The 18,118-nt window shown below is 45.6% G+C and overlaps 1 protein-coding gene across 2 annotated transcripts in view; it reads right to left on the bottom strand.

Moving 5' to 3' along the window:
• Positions 1 to 10,148: 10,148 nt before the first annotated feature.
• Positions 10,149 to 18,118, bottom strand: part of mib1 (E3 ubiquitin-protein ligase mind bomb 1) — a 508,315-nt gene continuing 500,345 nt past the window's right edge. For both annotated transcript variants that reach the window (XM_084578830.1, XM_084578831.1), the window contains 2 exons: positions 17,893 to 18,011; positions 10,149 to 13,291 (listed from right to left, as the gene is read on the bottom strand). In XM_084578830.1, coding sequence (XP_084434956.1) covers positions 13,151 to 13,291; positions 17,893 to 18,011 — 260 coding nt within the window. In that variant the 3' untranslated portion in view covers positions 10,149 to 13,150. The remainder of the gene's footprint in view (positions 13,292 to 17,892; positions 18,012 to 18,118) is intronic.

The raw sequence follows: 18,118 nt of genomic DNA, 5'->3' as shown, positions 1-18,118 counted from the left end.
CTGAAAGCGAACAGGCGCGATTGCTGCGACCCCCGCCAGTCGGCGACACAAAGCTGCGTACTTTCTACTTTCATTTTCTACCTCTGGGGAAAGTCCGCGAATTTTGAAAACTAAACTTACCAATGTTAACAGTCCAGGATTCTATGACGAGAAGTAAGCAACGACATGAGCTGATGCGCCCAAAAATAATCCATTCTGAAGCAACGATCACTATTTAATGTCCTGACTAGTACACATGAGTTAGATTTTATTTGCAGAGTAGTTCCGTCGTCGCCATGTCCGACCACGGTTGCTTGATGGAAGCACACTGAGTGAAGGCTGGTGCGGCCTGCCACGTCGCCCTAAACCGCCGGTACGCGCGTACTTCCTGCCACTGCCTCAATCGGGGGGTCCTTGCTCCGCAAAGGTAAGACCATGGCCATGGCATAGGAGTATTCGGGAATGGATGGAAGGGTGACCTTTTGTGTTGTGTAGTTTTGGACTAGGATGCAGGTTTGTGTGTCCCCCTGAAAGCTTGATAGTGAGTTTGGTGCTGGCTCCTGGATGACGACCAAAGCCACGAGGAACTCAAAGGTTTCAATGTAAAGGCGAAGGTGCGCTCGCTTTTGCCAGTCATTGAAACCTCTTCAATTCCATTGGGTTAGTGTGGAGGTATGTGTTTGTGTGGATGCTCGCGATCTAGAATTGGGGGACATGATCAGAGCTTGAGGAGGAGAAGGATGCTACTGTGTTAAAAAGGTTCAATCCGCTGGCGCCCGAAGCCTCATGGATGACGCGTTCCTCGTTGCCAGAATTGTCAATGTGACGAGATAGTTTTGTGGGACATGAGGGAAGCTTACGGGATCCTGCGCGTTTAAGAGACGTGGTTGTTCGAGAATCCTTTTCTGGGTTAAACTTGTTACCAAACGCGTGATGCAGGCAATTATGCTTTCCATCTTGGCGGCAATGCCAGCGTTTATGATTTGAGGGAGCTGTACAGCAATGTTTTCGATAGCAGCCACTCGGGCCTCCAGAGCATGATGATGCGATTCAGTCTGATGGGAGGGGCCCCGTTCAGTTATGTTATCGTCGTCCTACGAAAGGGAGGGCATAGAGAAAGCATTTTGAGTGACCCGAGCGTGAAGCCTGGCTTCGAGCTTCTCTCTCTTTCTCTCTTTTTTTTTTTTTTTGAGCTTCCCATTCTGTACCCTGAGGAGAGCAAGCTCACGTCTAAATTCAGCTTCGAGGAAATTTAGTGGAGGTGGAGGAGGGTAGAGACGAAGGGCAGGACTGGGAGGCGACTCTATTTTCCCAACTGCCCATCTGTGATTGTTTTGGTCCCTGCTGGGGTGCGCGATCGACGATACCTTTTTGCTGACGTGACCTGGGCTCTGGGTCCCCGGTGTCGCAGCTGTATGGCGCTGCCTTCTTGGGTTATGATGACGTCAGCTGCTGACGCCCCTTGTCGTTGTCTTGCTTGGAGGTTTTGGCGCTATTCTCTTGTAGCGCGTCATGACTGACATCTCCGGATATGGTGTGTTCACTACCCGGTCCGGGCATCTTGTTGGTAGGGGCCCTTTAGCCTTCTTAGCGGGCCCACCGGGTGATTGAAGTTTTTGGAGTTTGTTTTTACATTCACGGGAGCTGGTGAGATAACTACCCCCGCAGACCCGGCATGTTGGCTTGCAGTCACGTGACGCCATACCCTCTTTAGTGGCACCGACATTTTGGCCGCATAGGCCGCAAAGTTTGTTGACTGGAGCCGGACAGACGTCGGCTCGATGGCCCAATTCAGTAGCAGGCTGCAGGGATCGTACGTTTGTACTGACGAACTGGGGCAAGCTCGCAGTTGTAGTGCATGAAACGGAGGACAATGAATCTCCTAGAAGTGAGCACGGTTACGTTGGCGGTTTTCAGCTTCCGGATGGCTACGAGTGCGCCACCGCGCCACTGGATTTTGGGTTGAAGAGATTCATGGTTTCACGATTGCGCACTGTGATAACCACGCGGCACACATCACCAGTCATGTCCACGCATGGGAATGAGTCCCTGACCAGAGAGGAGTTGAAAGTCTGTGAGCAAGCTTCGGATCACCTCCTCTTCTTGCGTGCCACGGCAGAAAGACAACAAGAAACTCAGAAACCGCATTCTTGAACTCAGCCGACTATGCCGCTCAATTAGCCGATACTAACTGGGTGGATCGATGTAATACAGCTGCGCGCCAGATGTGTGGTCGTAATACCTGCAGCATCCGCTTCGTGCATTTATAGACCCCTCAAATACCTGCAGAAACGACGCGGCATCTCCGACGTGCCATTCATAACTTTCCCGGTACTACAACACGGTTGGCCCAAACACTGTGTGACAGATATTTCTGCACCATAGTAGACCCTCGTCTTTATCAATGCTCATACGCAGGCCAGACAAATGTGTAGCTAGTTAATTTTCACCTTCCAGCTCCATGATTTGAATGAGGCCCTAGCCAAAATGAAACGCGGTACTGCACCGGGCCTGAAAAGGTTACCGTGAAACTTCCGGCGAACCTTCCGGGTGCAGCCTACCATATTCTCCTTGAATTCACCAAGCAAATCTGGCTGGGAGAGATTCCTCTCCCCCAGGATTGGAAGACAGCATTAGTGAGTCGTGACATTTATTCATAAGGCAGGCAAGCCAATTGATGCGGAACACCTGCGTCCTATCTCCCTCACATCTTGTGTCGGCAAATTGATGTATACTATGATGCGAGACAGGCTGTTCACTTATCTCGAAGTACGTCACACTTTTGGGGACATTATGTTTGGCTTCCGACTACAGAAATCCACACAAGATAACTTCATCATGACATATTAGAGCCAAAAGAATTCCCTCATAATGACAAGGTAGTCCTTAAAATTCATCTTGTTTAGCGCAAAAGGACAGGACACACAGTCTTCTTACTGCGTGTCCTGTTCTTTTGCACTAAACAAGATGAATTTTAAGACTGATCACCAACTAGCCCAACAATTAACGCTTTTACAAGGTAGTCTGGCCTTAAATTTGAAAGGAGCCTTTAATAATGTCAAACATGAAGTAATAATCAGCCACCTCCAAGATACCAACTGTGGTCAGAATACATACCGATACATCTGGAAGTTTCTCATGGGTCGACAGGCCTATATTAAAATCCAGGACAAATTCATGGACCCTGTACAATTGGATTCCGCGCTACACCACAGGGAGCAGTGTTGTCTACCCTCCTCTTTGATCTTAAAATGAAAGACCTTCCCGCAAAATTAAGTTCCATGCCTGGCATCCGATATGCCATATGTGGATGATATCTGTATCTGGGCAACGGAAGGCAATCTTGGACACATGGAAACATGCTTACAATAGGCAGAGGAGGTGGTGGACGCTTATGCTGCGTACCGTGCATGGTCTACAATGTGCTCCCACCAAATCAGAATGTGTCCACATCCGTCCCTCCCCCTGGACGACACCTCAATTCTCATTACACTCCCTTCGGGTCCGATTAGAGAGACCAATGAGATCCGCATCATTGGACAGTTTATTCACCAACAACGCAGATGGGACACAACACTCGCGAAACTTCGCATGTACGTCGACCAGCTGGAACGCATGGCCCGCCGGGTCTCCAATAAACGTGGAGGGTTACGAAGTAAAGACGCCTTGCGGCTCGCCACATGCCTTCGTTACGAGTAGAATTCTCTACTCAACCCCTAGCTACTTTCACATGCGGAAAATGACGAGGACCAACTTGAAGCCATACTACGCAAGGATTATCAAACGGACTCTTCACCTTCCCATTGCCACGTCCAACCAGCGTTTGTTGGACCCTGGGAGGGTCAATACCTATGGAGAACTCCGAGAGACCCATCACACGCGCCTGTCACGAACGCCATCTAGTCGCCGTATTCTTAACCATTTACACATCCAATGCACCACCACCTTTGAGGAAAGAATACGAGTACCAGAACCCTGGAGAGGCGCCCTCAGGGTCAGACCCATTTCCCGCGACATATGTCACTCTGACCATTATGGCCGTCGCCAGGCGCATGGGGAAGCACTGGAGCGACATTATCATCGATAACAACATGTATATACGTGGACAATGCCGGTCCCTACCATGGGAGGTGGTCCACCGCGGCAGTGGTCCGCAACACCAATACAGTGGCAGGACTCACGTTCCACGTTCCATGCCCACAACCACGAAGATGAAATCGCCATTGCGCTCGCCCTCTCCCTTCCACAAGTGAAACACATCATTCCTGTAGGAATTATGACCTGGGTTGGGTACTCAAGCGCATCCTACAAAATTGTCGGTTCAGCGACCCTCCAAATGGCAATCTTATCTGGGCTCCCGGCCATCGTGGACTCCTGGGCAATGAGTTAGCCGATCAGGCGGCCCGCGCGCTCTCGCCCTGTGTACTCAAACTTGCTCGGGAAGTCTCCTCCGAGGACCCAATGTCATCAAGGCGTGCATGTTGCATGTCATCGGCGCTGGTTAGGTCCTCACCATGCAGATAATGGCACAAAACGTACCACATTCTCCTTTGATTCATGCAGATAGCGATCCGGAGGAGTTGAACTGCTGAGGCGCGGCTACCCGAAATCAATCACCTTGTAGTGACGCGCGGGGTTGTCACCAGCCGCGTGCAGGAGAACGAGGGAGTGCCGGCACGAGCGATACAAAACTCTGGACTTTCGACTTGGTTAAAAGCTAAGGTCCAGCGATGACCCTGGCATTCAGTTCAAGGTCGTCGAATGGGCCGGCGTTGCCAAGTCTACGACCTGCGGTACGCTAGCTGACTTCCCCTATTCCTCCCACTTATTGTGAATAAAGTTTTATCAGCCTCAGCCTCGGATGTATGCTGCCGGCACCGCTCCTCCAGCTACGTATTTAATAAATGTGGACGCGGTCGGTCTTTCCTGGCGACCTCCACATGTAGCTGGCACCCGCCGCGTGCCGAAGAGGACGAGGCAGCGCCGGCGCGAGCGATACACAACTCTCTGAGCTTTCGCCTCGGCCGTGTGCTGCCGGCACCGCTCTCCCAGCCATTCTAAAAATTAAAGGGCACTGCAGAATCTGCATTTGAGTAATGCGAAAGCACGGACGCTGCTGTTGGTTGCTTCTAGTTGCTTAATGTACTTCTTGTTTGCCCATTTTAGTCTTTGGTACTTTCAAATTGCGCCAGTTCTTTCCTATGACATCTCCTGTTGCCATTAAAATATATATCTCTCTCTCTTTCCTATGACCTTTTTCGGCTCTATTTCCGGTTGTGTGACGTCATATCCTTGACGTCACATTAATGCACTTCTTGTTTATCCATTTTAGTCTTCGGTACTTTCAAATTGTGCGCCAGTTCCTTCACATGCCCTTTTTCGGCTCTACTTACGGTTGCGTGACGTCACCCTAATTGGCTGCCTTAACTACTTTAGTCGTTGGTATTTTAAAATTGCGCGCCAATCCCTTCCTATGCCCTTTTTGGCTCGACTTAAGGTTGCGTGACGTCACATCTTTGACGTCATCTTAATTGACTGATTTAATTAACTATTTTAGTATGTGATACATTCAAATGTGGCGCCAAGCCATTGGCTAATGAGACCACTTTCGCCTTTACTTTTAAATTTATTGCCTCTAATTAATTACCTAATTAACTTATTGACCTAATAATTTTTTGACACATTACGTCACCCTCTATCGATTTACACCACACGCATCTTATCTGGGCTCCCGGCCATCAGGGACTCCTGGGCAATGAGCCAATCAGGCGGCCCGCGCGCTCTCGCCCCGTGTACTCAAACTTGCTCGGGAAACTGCTGCGGACACGATTTTGGGTGTTTTACTGGTTTTACCTCTAATTATACCCAATTAAATTATTGGCCTAATTATTATTGCAAAAGCAATACTACGCCAGGTTTTGTCTTTTCGCCGTACCGGAGCCTACCCTTCATGGTCGGTCATGTGACAACTGACGTCATACCAGAGTGAGAGACAGGGTAGCGAATCGGCTCTTCAGCGCGCCGTAGCTACGCTTCACGGTCGAGCGACGGCAGCGGTCGGTCACGTGACAACTAACGTCATACCAGAGAGACAGACGGCTAGCAAGTCGGCTCTTCGGCGCGCTGTAGCTACTCTCCACGGTCGAGCGGAGTCAGTGGTCGGTCACATGACTACTGACGTCATACCAAAGCGAGAGATGAGGGACCAAGTCGGCTATTCAGCGCGCCGCAGCTACGCTCCACGGCAGGTCTACCAGCTGCGAACGGCGGCTAGCGATTGACGTTATACAAGTTGCAAGAGCTTGCAGGCCTTGCTGCGGTTCATTGGGCTACAGAAAGAAGAATCTGTGAATGAATAATAAAGTTTGGATACGTCTAAAAAAATATGCCTCTCATTTCGTGGGTACACAGGAGATTAGCAATGTGCACCACTACAAGCGAAACACTTTGCGTAGCCAAGCGGACATTGCTTTTTCAATTTCCAGGCTTAACTAAAGCTAAGCCCCAGCTAATTATTTTTCTGGACACAGCATTACGGCACCCTCTATCGATTGACACCACACACAAGTGCTGCGGACACGATTTTGCGTGTTTTGCCTCTAATTACCCAATTAAATTATTGGCCTAATTATTTTTTGGACAACATTACGTCACCCTCTATCGATTGACACCACTCATTAACCTCTACCACTTCTAAATTAGTCACAACTGCTGCAGACAACTTTTACATATTTTGCCTTTAAAAAATTACCTAATTAACTTATAGACCTAATTACTTTTTTGGCAACATTACGTCACCTTCTATTGATTGACACCACTCATTAACCTCTACCACGTCTCAATTACAACTGCTGCAGACACGATTTTGCGGACGCGGTCTGCGGACAGAAATCTATGAACATAGTGAAGTAGTGCTCTCGCATTAATAAATGTGGACGCGGTCGGCCCTTCCTGGCGATCTCCACATGTAGCTGGCACCCATCGCGTGCCGAAGAGGACGAGGCAGCGCCGGCACGATCGATACAGAACTTTTTTCCTACCGCGCAGTACCACAGCCTCGCTTTGAACGAAAGAAGTGCGCGCGCCAACCATGTCGGAGTGAGCGGCCATAACTATAACGTCGATCACCTGGAGTTCTTTAATGTGCAGTGAGATCGTACAGCACATGGGTGACTTGCTTTTTGCCTCCATCGAAAAGCAGCCACTGCGGCTGGGATTTGATCCCGTAGGCCATGGTAGTAGTCGAGCGCATAATCACCACCAAGTACGTACAGCGTTGAGGCAGAGTCCCTGCAGAATGATACATACGCACACACTCGGAGGCTGCCTTGAACAATGAGAACTTGCAGTTCTCACTTCATCTTTTTACTTTTGTGAGTGTGATGACTGAATCTTTTTCCTTCTGGTTTTTTCATCCAAGACAATATGGCTCAGTGGCTACAGTGTTCAGTTTGCTCAGCATTCGTACTGTGTTGCACCACAGTTCACTCGGATCCTGGTCATAGTGGCTGCGGTTAAATGGAAGCTAAACGCAAATATGCGCGTGTACATTGTGATGCTAGTTCATTTGAAATGGGAATTCGGGAAAATTTTAGAATATTTTGATTTGATTACTGCACCTTTTTGCACTTGCTAGCTGCGATCAGTCTGGGAAAACTAGCTGAAACCGACACTGGGATATGACCTAAATACAGAAGACTCAAATTAAGGGAAACCCAGTAAAGACGAACTCTCGGACAGGATACCTGATACCATTTAGTTGGTACTCCAAGGGATTCAATGTACATGCAGACAAACAGCCTTGTGTCTGCTCCGGTAAAGATATTGATGAAACGTTTTATTAACAGGACAAAGATAAAGGGAAATAGGCGAAGGTTGGTTGATCCTTAACTGGTATTCTGTTGGCTAAGGCCGTTGCCTATTGCTCTTTCTATGAAGGCTTTCTGTTTCTCGAGGTTCGAGCTAGACAGAGCTGCCTTCCATCCTTCCCACGCTGGCTGTTTTATAGTGCCTACGGCAGGCACATACCATATATATGGTAAAAATCTGCTTTCTGCCAGCAAAATTTACATTCAGCTGAGAAGGATCCTGGATCAACGTGAAGGTTTACTGAATTATTAAACATGGTGTAACTGGCCTTAATCATCTGCATTATCTAATCCTTTAGCTGGATAGTAAACTTGGAAATAGTAAAAACTCGGATATAGTAAAGTGAAACTGAAGTCCCAGTTCATCTTCCATAGACAACTATAGTGTTTCCTCCTTTACAGTAAAGACATTTTTTGGTAAAAATCGGTTATAGTAAAGTGCATCTGGCTGGCACCAAACACAAGGCAGCGGTGACAAGAGCTGGAGGCGTGGCGTGTGTGGTTTTGCAGCGCTTGACTGCCACGTGCATTTCTCATATATTGCCTTTTGAAAGACAGCAACAGCAGAAGTAGTGTTCATGCAAGGATTAGATTTTCGCGTGAAATCATATTCAGTTTTATTCGTAGCCACGTTGCCCTGATGCTAAAGAGGTACTTCCACAAGATGTAAACAAAAAAATCGCGTAACTGAAGAATGGCCCGAGGAGATACTAAGGGAGAGTTGGAAGGTATTTTAGTGTTTTTATCATTAAGCAAGAAGACTTGTTCAGTAAGCAGCCATTTCATTACCAGACAGTATCTTCAGAACCATGTCATCCCCAACAACTGATATAGTAAAGATTTTTACCAGTCTCGTTGACTTTACTATAAAGGGGTTCTACATAAGTGCAAGTGCTGTAACAGGTCTGCATAGTGGTTTGGTTTAAGGAGTTTAATGTCCCGAAATGACTCAGGCTACGAAATATGTCATAGTGGATGGCTCCAGAAATTTCAATTAACTGGAGTTCATTAATGTGCACTGACATTGCAGAGCGCACAGGTGCCTGGCTTTTCACCTGCACCAAGAAGCAGCTGCTGTGACAACCCACATCCATGGGCACAGAAGTCGAGCGCCGTAGCCACATTACCACCGCAGCAGGGCAATCATATCCGCGTAGGTTAAGACTGGCAGAGGGAAGTCCAAGTCTTAAGGAAGGGAAGGAGGGACCTGGTGGAAAAAGCTGGGGCGGCGGCGTGTGCATGCTCATTTCGCTCTACACTCCAATTACAATGTGTCCGAATAAGCTGTTTGCATTAGACGCATACCTCAGACTGTTTCAGGATCTTTCAGGTTAACAGCACAATTTTGCCTAGCATATAATTTCTGCAAGCAGTCTGTGAGTCTGCAATGATGTATTTGTAATGAGGATGCGAAGATTCCGTTGCGATCGTCGCATCTCCAATTCTGCACTTTCTTCGTGCCGAACAGAAATTTAAGTCAATTGACTGTTTGCCCTACGCACCACCAATATTGTCTTGGCCTGTATTAATTAGGACTCGCAGCATCTATGAAAAATCCTCCATTGTAGCTTACAGTAGCCCCGTCCACCATCTTGGCCTTCATACTTCTTGCTTGATGATGTTCAGGATGCATGTTTTTTGGGACCGGCAGTGTATCAATCTTGAAACCTCCACCCCCTTCCACAAGTTTTTGGGATGTCTCGTCTTGTTTCTCCATAGCATACGCAACCGATTTTCAAGCTCCATGCACCTAGCTTTCGTTCCTGCCAGTCTAGCATATTGACTTGCAAGATAAGTGGGCCTCAATCAGCTCATCCGTCGTACAGCCCCGACTGTAGTAGGCGCTCTGTAGATGTCAGTTCCAAAATTAATGGCTTTCTTACATGCTTTTCTAATTTGGCACCGAAATGGTGACCTCGCATAGTCCTGGAGCCCCATGATGGTGATGATGAGCCCCAGCAGTGGTGCTGCTTGTCATGGCTAGATTTGCCACGCCAACACGCTTTCATATCAAGACACATTGTAATCATGATTTCGTGCTAGGCATATTCGCTGTATACCTCCAACGACCACATTTTTTAACCCTTGTTGTAGAGAGAGCCGATACTATTAGCCTTAAAGAATCTGCCACACAGTGAACGAGGCCTTGTTTACTCCTTTGAGATCTACAGTAAAGTAACATCCACATTTTTTTAGTCACTGGGCAGAATGGCGACATACTATTTTGCTGAAACAAAATGAAGGGTGTTTCATGCGCTTCGTTCCCTTTTCTGCACGCCTATCAGATGCTGTACGCACTCCCACATGGTTCAAACCACTTTTATTATGCACTCCAAACAACACAATATAAATATGGGGCCATAAGCACAACACAAGTCTGCTAACTAGAGAGCCCATAGTACAGGGTTCGAGAGCACAGATTATTCGCAATTAAGTCACTCTCATGAATAAAGGGAAAGCAAACATGCAATCATGGAAGGGGTTGCAAGGTTAATTAAGAGAAAGTGGTGCAGATACTGAAAAAAAAAAAGAAAGAAACCATGACAGCATACAGTAATCACACTTGGGGCATTCGGGGTATCCACACACAGTAGCAGCAGTCAACAAATCCCTATGCTACTCTTCTTCAATTAAGCTTTCTCTCAGGTTAGTAAACACACTTCAGTTCAATCCCATTCATAGACCACAGCTTAAGGCACAAATTAATGGTCATATTAAAGAAAGCCTATTAACGGCACTGTTACAATAAAATAAGTTATAGGTGTTCTCTTGAAGTAAAATTCCTAACTCAACCGTAGCACAGATATGTTAATTTGTTTCCATTATTGAATTCTAAACAATACATATTTTACACAAATACATAAGACATACTGTGTTCAACTTACAAGAATATTGGGTATAATACAGCACCTGGTTCCATCAGAGGCAGAGTGCAAAACATTTCGGCACAAAAATGTCTGCAAAAGTGATGCTCAGTAACAACACTCATTATGGGTCTAAATTTAACATGACATCAACTTCAAGAGAAAGTTGTAATGTGTGCCATTCATTCTCTTAGAACAGACTACCAAATTTCCACATGACTGTGCTAAAAAAAAGCCGGCTATGACAAATTCTGCAGTGTCAGCATGCACTTCAAGAAATGTAAAGATAAAATAAATGTAGCAGTGCTTTATAGACTGAGGTAGGAAAGCTTGTAATCTTAAAATAAAAGTCCCCTGCCTGAAGAAGCTTGGCAGGAGACCATATGAGGCTATTAAGCTAAAACGACGCTGCAGCAATTAGCATCAATACACTCCTTTTGTATGAAAGTGCAATGTAAGAGAGCACTCACAAATATCAGTGAGGTTTGAGACATCTGCTGATTTTACTAGATGTTATCAAAATAAAAAAAGCCTTACACATAGTTGAAGAAACAAATTCTTGCGCATTACAAATGCAAAGCAAATGCAGCATAAGAAGCATTATTTCTTTTCATTTTGTGGCAAACGTACGCAAGTGTCCAATAAGGTTTGTAATACTGTTCACATTTAAACCATTCTCAGCACACAGTTCCTTACAGAGTACAAGAAGACCACATCCGTCCACTCAAATTCAACCACGTGGTGTTCACAATCTGTTTAAAAAGTGCATTTCGTGGAAGCACAGTTCAGAGGACAACATGTTGTGCGGTAATTCAGTCATCTGTGCTTGTGTGTAGCAACTCCCTTGGGATCCCTGACACTTCCTCCCAACTTTATACAAATCTGCAACAGTCGCAACGAGATGTACACTGCAACAATAAAAACGGAGGCAGAATCCAGGGGATCTCATGCAGTGCTGGTTTTGCTCTGAAGTATTTCCTGGCTGTGACAGTTTGGTTTTTCAGATCGCAGAAAAAATAAAAGTTGATAACGTGCTGTGGTATTAAAAAAACAAACAAACAAAAACCTAAAGGTGAAGAAAATAAAAAGTAGCAAAATGCCTTTCCGGGTAATATTTAGAAAAAATAAAACACGACAAATAAGTGAGGACAAAGTAAGCATTTCAGTTACTTGTATGAGGTCAGTGTAGGTACCATAACCTGGAATCGGATAAGCAAAGAGGTGCTAATGAAACAAACAAGAAATGAATTTACCGTGTCAGGCAACGACACTTCATGTCGATTACGTATGAACAGATGCAGGCGCATCATGTCAATGCTATACCTTGAATGACAGAGCCAAGAATAAAGCAGTTTTCCACAACACACGCGGTGTTTTGCCACAGGAGATCTTTCGCTTCTTTTCTGACGTGGTTTAAATGAAGAGTGTCAGGCGCCTCAAGAATAGAAAAAGAGCAGAAATTATATGCAACTGATCCCTGCATTCTACTTAAAAATAAACGGCAAAGGCTGATGCCAAATTCGCTGCTTTTTCTTTGGCTGCTGTCACATACATTACTGAGCAACAAAGGAGACTCCTTTCAGCCACTTGCTGAACAGGAAAACTTCAGAGCAGTAAAAGTGCGACAACTTTAACATCCCTGATGACTGAAACCTGCTGGCAGTGGGCTGAAAGTCTTTTTGCAATGCCATGTTAATAAGAGACAAAGAAAAATCTGAGTAACTAGTGAAAATTCAGACAGCTAAAGGAGGGAGAAAAAACAGGAAATCTCTGTCCATAAGTAAAGCTTAGCAACGAAAAAGCAAGATCTGAAAGCAAAAAAGCTTTAGAACACACACAAGAAGTATATGCTCACAAAAAGTACCAGATTCTATGGACAGAGTAGGCACGGCATGTAGCGGCGTTTTCCAAAATTAGAAATACAGAATTGCGGATTACATTCTTTTTAGAAAGATCTAATGTGAGCTTGGTGAGTAACTCTGAGCATTTTCTGTGAACAATATAGCTGCATTTCTTAAAATCATGCGGAACGGCAATGTAATACAAGACTTTTAAGGATAAGAGGATAACGGAAAGATCACAAGTTTGAGTTTTAGTGTTCTCTTCCGTCAGCTCCATTCCTCAGTGAGGTTTAAAAAGGTAGCATCGTTTTTTCCCGTCTTTCTGCATGGTGCAAGCAAGGCAGGATATGGCTGTCTCATGCATGTATCTAAGAACCAACTTTTCAACACAACAACAAGACACAGAACGCATAGTAGTACTAGGGAGAAAGAGCGGCAAAATGAGAGAAAAAACAAAATGTCATGTCATCAACATATCACGCACTAAAGGCATTGACGACACAAATACACTACGCCTCCATCCGGAAAGACTGCAGCTAGACTGCCGTGACTACAAGGACCGGAGGTCGTACAGTGCCAGCGACACTGAGCAGAGCTGTCAGTAGAGCAGGATGCGCTTCTCGACCGACTTGCGGCAGATGGGGCACTCGGACATGCGGTCGCCACACATCTGGCACGTCCCGTGGCCACACAGGAAGATCATGTTCTTGAGTCGATCCAGGCACACCGGACACATGGTCTGCGGTGCAGAGGCCAAGGCAAAAAGGTGAGTGGTTGGCTTTTGCAAATCCTGAGCGATTCTGAAAGGAGCTGACTGTGTGAAAATACTACTGCCCGATGCATGATTCATTGTAACCTGCGCACCTCTGATAGGGAGACTCTGCCTTTAGGCCAAAAAATAGCCTGTACACACATACAGTTGAATCCCGCTATAACGAAATTCACGGTGCACAAAAAAAAATTCGTTCTCGCGGAACTTCGTTATCGCAAAAATTTGACGTGAAACGCAGAAAGAATTGCCCAAGCAGCAGCAAAGGCGTTTAATGCCAAAAATCTGTAAGCTTGGTTTGCTTACGCTTCACGGCGAGCAACGCCGTCACGCGATTTTCGCACTCGGTCAGCAAACCCATTGCAACATCGTCGTCTCGGACAGCAACGAAATTCCTGATGACATCAAAAGCGTCCATCACCTGTACGGCGGTTGCCGCAGCCGGCGCTTCCTGTACGTCGTCGTCTTCTTCATCGGAAGAGTCCTTATCATTCCGGGCAGCTTTTATGATCTGCTCATCACTCACATCTTCGTGAACAACAACACAAGCGTCAGCGCCGATGTATTCGTCGAGCTCGAGATTAGGCGGCACGGTTCCTATTTCTCCCAGCGTTTTCCAGGCGGCCGCGATCCCCGGAGCCGGTGACGCCTCTTCGTCGTCGTCTGTAACGCCTGGTGTTAGGCCAGCAGAGTGTACGGGTCGACCTTCGGCAAATCCGGCGTGCCTGAAACAGTTCACAATTACTGAGCGCCCCAGTGTGCTCCAGGCAGCAGACATAATCTGCAGTGCCACGTACAAGTCCACCTTCGTGTCTCGGCCGGTTTCAGTGTTAAAAAGCAGCCGCTGAATTAACCTCCCGCGGTAAGCGCGCTTCAGGCTAAGAATCACGCCCTGATCGAGAGGCTGTAAGACAGACGTGCAATTGGGAGGGAAAAACCTCAGCTCCATGTTAGTGAGCTTGACTTCGTCGGAGTGATGCGCTGAACAATTGTCCAAAAGCAAGCAAACTTTACGGCCCTGCCGCTTCATGTCGCGGTCGAATGCCATCATCCACTCGGTGAAAATAGCGCGGGTCATCCATGACTTGTTGTTCGCCTTGTACTGCACAGGTAGGCTACGAGTTCCCTTAAAACAGCGCGGCTTGGCACTTTTGCCTATGACTAACGGCGGACGCTTGTCCGAGCCATCCATGTTTGTGCAAAGCAGCACTGTGATGCGTTTTTTGCTGTGTTTGCCGCCGTGACAGCGCTGCCCCTTGAAGTCGAGCGTCCTAGCCGGCAACATCTCGTAGAATAGCCCGGTCTCGTCGGCGTTGTAAATGTCTGCAGGCGCGAAGTTGCTTAAATTTCCGGCCATGTTACTCGCCTTCCAAGCAGCTGCTCCGTCCACGTCTGCTGACATTGACTCGCCGCACAACACTTTTCCAACGATGTTATGGCGGGCCTTGAAACGGTTTAGCCAGCCAATGCTGGCTTTAAAATCATCAATGCCAAGTAGGCATGCATAGTTCAAGGCTTTCTGCTGGACGATGCTTCCGGACAGGGGGACGTTGCTGGCTCGTGCTTCCACAAACCACGCATGCACTGCTTTGTCCAACTCTTCATGGAGGGGCCGCGTCACCTTTTTGTGCTTCGAGGATGTGCCTGAAGCAAGTGCCATTCTCACGCTGTCCTTATTGCCTAGAATCGTTGACAGCGAACTTGCAGGAATTCCGAAGTCTTCAGCAATTGCCGCTTTCTTCCTTCCGCTTTCTGCTTGGGCGATTATTTGAGCTTTTTGCTCAAGGGAAAGAGTTTTGCGTTTTTTCACTTGCGTTGCCATCGTGTCCTGCGGATGAAAACTCGTCGTTGTCGAAGAGAAAGGCAGCGAGTGAACAACGCGACCACGACACAAAGCCAAAATGGCGGAACTGCAATCACGTGATTTCATGCTTAATGTGGCTTTGGATTTGACTTGGACTTCTCGCCAATAAAACTAGTTTCGGTTTCGATTTTGAACGCGAAAATTTCGTTGAAGCGGAAACGCTCTGCAAAAATGGTTCGTTGTGCAGAGAAATTTAGGCCATTAATTCTTATAGGATACTCGCGGGGAATAAAAAATTATTCGTTGTCGCAGAAATTTCGTTGTGGCGGTATTCGTTGTGGCGGGATTCAACTGTAGTTTTGGTTTCTGAGCTTTTCGCTGCTAGCCCTATGGTGGTGGTGGCTAATAGCCAACTGAACACAGCTGAGCGCCGCTTTTGGACACCAACCAACACACTGCTGCTTCGCCATTCAGACACAAATGTGCATTCCTCTTGCTTACACCCACATTGGTCTCCCATTGTGCCGAAATTGCTCATTAAAAAAAAATATATTGGGACTAACAGGGAATTGAAAATTACAATGGGACTCAATTGGACACTGCTGTCCAATGGTTGGGTTTAATAGGATTAACCAAATAATTTTGCAAATACTAGTTGAGTTGAGAATCTCGAATGGTTCCCATGATTCCAATCGGGTTTAAAATTACAATCGGATTCTTAAAATATTGCCCAAGATTCCAATGGGGAATCATCTCCCAACTGAACATTCCAATTAGCTTAGTGAATTTGAATCGGCCACCAAGATTTTGAATCTTATATTTTCCAAATGACTAGTTGGTTGACTTCAAAAAACTATGGCACATACCCACCACTATGGGAGAGTGTCATTCTTTTATCAGTATACAGACCACACACTTCATGCTGCCACTTCACTCAATCAGGGGTGGAGACACTAAATAGGAAACACAGTTGATTCATGTTTGAAGTTTTGAATATGTGCTCACCCCTAGTTATAGGTTTTTCTTACCACGCCATCAAAACGAGAGTCAAAGTCATTTAATTTCACTGATAAAAACAAAACACGCAGTGACCATATGTCAGCACATTTTGTTGTAGCAAGTCTGAACATCTGATGTGATGCCACGTAAAAGAAGAGCTATTTCCAGAAGCAATTGTTTCGTTTATGGCCCAAGCGAAAGTGTTACAACCTGCAATGGAGTCCATATGTGGTCTTCACTGCACTGCAGAGTGGGAAGGGCAACAACTTTCCCTTTGCTTTATCCAACAGTGCAGAACAGGAAAGGATTTACATTAGTATACCAGCTCGTTAAATGTACTGGTTATGCACTCTCTTTGACGAACTGCATACACACTCTCCTGAGAGGAAACATAGTAATTTTAAAAGCCAATGCTAATTTTACTTCTCCATTGGAGGAAATTCGAGTGTGGCTTGCTCTTCAACAAGAAAACTACTTTGTAGATTTTTGCAGATGTCACAACAAGATGTTTTAATATTTACCTAACTATTGGCTGTACACCGATACCCTTTCCAGCTCCAAGGGGCCCTACATACATTAAGCATTTTGAAGGATTCTTCTAAAATGTATCAGAGACAGCTGCAGCTTTCTTTTATTCAACATACAGGCTCAGCATGCTTTGCTTCAGTGTATTTATGTCGGCAAGCATTTCCGAAAATTTCTGATTTGGGTGTCGCATGTGAGGCATATAAGTAATGAGGACTGTGCGGATGCAAAGAACACAGCCATTATGAGGGAAGACTGTCTAGCTAATGCAAATGGCAATGTGCATAAAGGAAGATCAGGGAAAGGCAAGATACTCTTAACTAAGCATTTTCTTAAAAATATGTTTATGTTAAAGAAGATTATACTACATCAAATGGGCTGAACATTAACAGAGCAAATGTTTCATTATTTCAAGAGTTTTGTTAATGTTAAAGTCGACAGAATAATCTAAAGGCCGTCTTAAAGCCAAAGTCATTAGGAAATGAAGTTCATTTCAGCACACAAAGTTCTAACTGTAAATGAACTCATTGTAAACATCAACTTTTGGAACAGAACTTTTCTGCTATAAACACCATGTTGGCATACTGTAAGAGGCATTATGAATAAAAAACAGAATTTTTGCTAAGCCTGTGCTAAAAGCCTGTTAACATTAAAATGTTACTAATACAGCATTTCAGAAAAATGAATTTATGACTAACTTCAATTTTTTATCCTTAATCTTTCTACTTTTTATCTATTTCAATAGAATAGCTTGCATACTTTTGCTATTTGTGAAAGTTACACTAGTAATTCAAGAAGGGCTGCTCTAAAAAAGGTTGCAAGCACACCAAAGGCCAAATTATTGCCACTGAGAAAGGAATGTGCCAACCATACCACCCAAACTTATCGATTACATTCCCTGGTATCGATTTCTACTTATAGGGTGTTAAAGTAAAATTGGAAAAATAGTTTGCTCCAAGTTCGGACAACAATATTGCTCACTGTATTTAGAAAAACAGAGCGAGACCTATGATGGTTTGTGGAGTTTAACGTCCCAAAGCAACTCAGGCTATGAAAGATGGCGTAGTGGAGGGCTATGAAAATTTTGACCATCTGGGGGAAAGTCGAGAATTCTAAGCACCGTACCACCATGGTGGTGAAGAAGCGAGACTAATGCTGATACTACTAATAAACTAATGCTGTTATAAAAATGACATAACACACTGCTAAAGAAAAAAACAGAACTTGATGTTTGCCACTGTACCTGTTCCTTGATGTCCTGCAGCTGCTGCTGCAGTTTCTGAAAGTCATTGACCGTGTTGTCGTGCGCTCCATTGTTCATCACCTGGCCAGGCATCCCCGAACGAACAGGAACAGGGAGGGCTGCACAACAGAAACAAGAAAAATAAAAGTGTTACAAGTTTAGGGTGGATGGCCAACATGGCATAAACAGCAAAACAGGAAGGTTGCATTGTACAGTTCTACAAAGT

This window comes from Amblyomma maculatum, chromosome 9 (assembly GCF_055883805.1).
Source record: "Amblyomma maculatum isolate TAMU_Amacu chromosome 9, ASM5588380v1, whole genome shotgun sequence".
In the NCBI taxonomy this organism is placed as follows: Eukaryota; Metazoa; Arthropoda; class Arachnida; order Ixodida; family Ixodidae; genus Amblyomma; species Amblyomma maculatum.
Note: the sequence above shows the minus strand (reverse complement) of the source record. Positions and strands in the feature narration are given on the sequence as shown.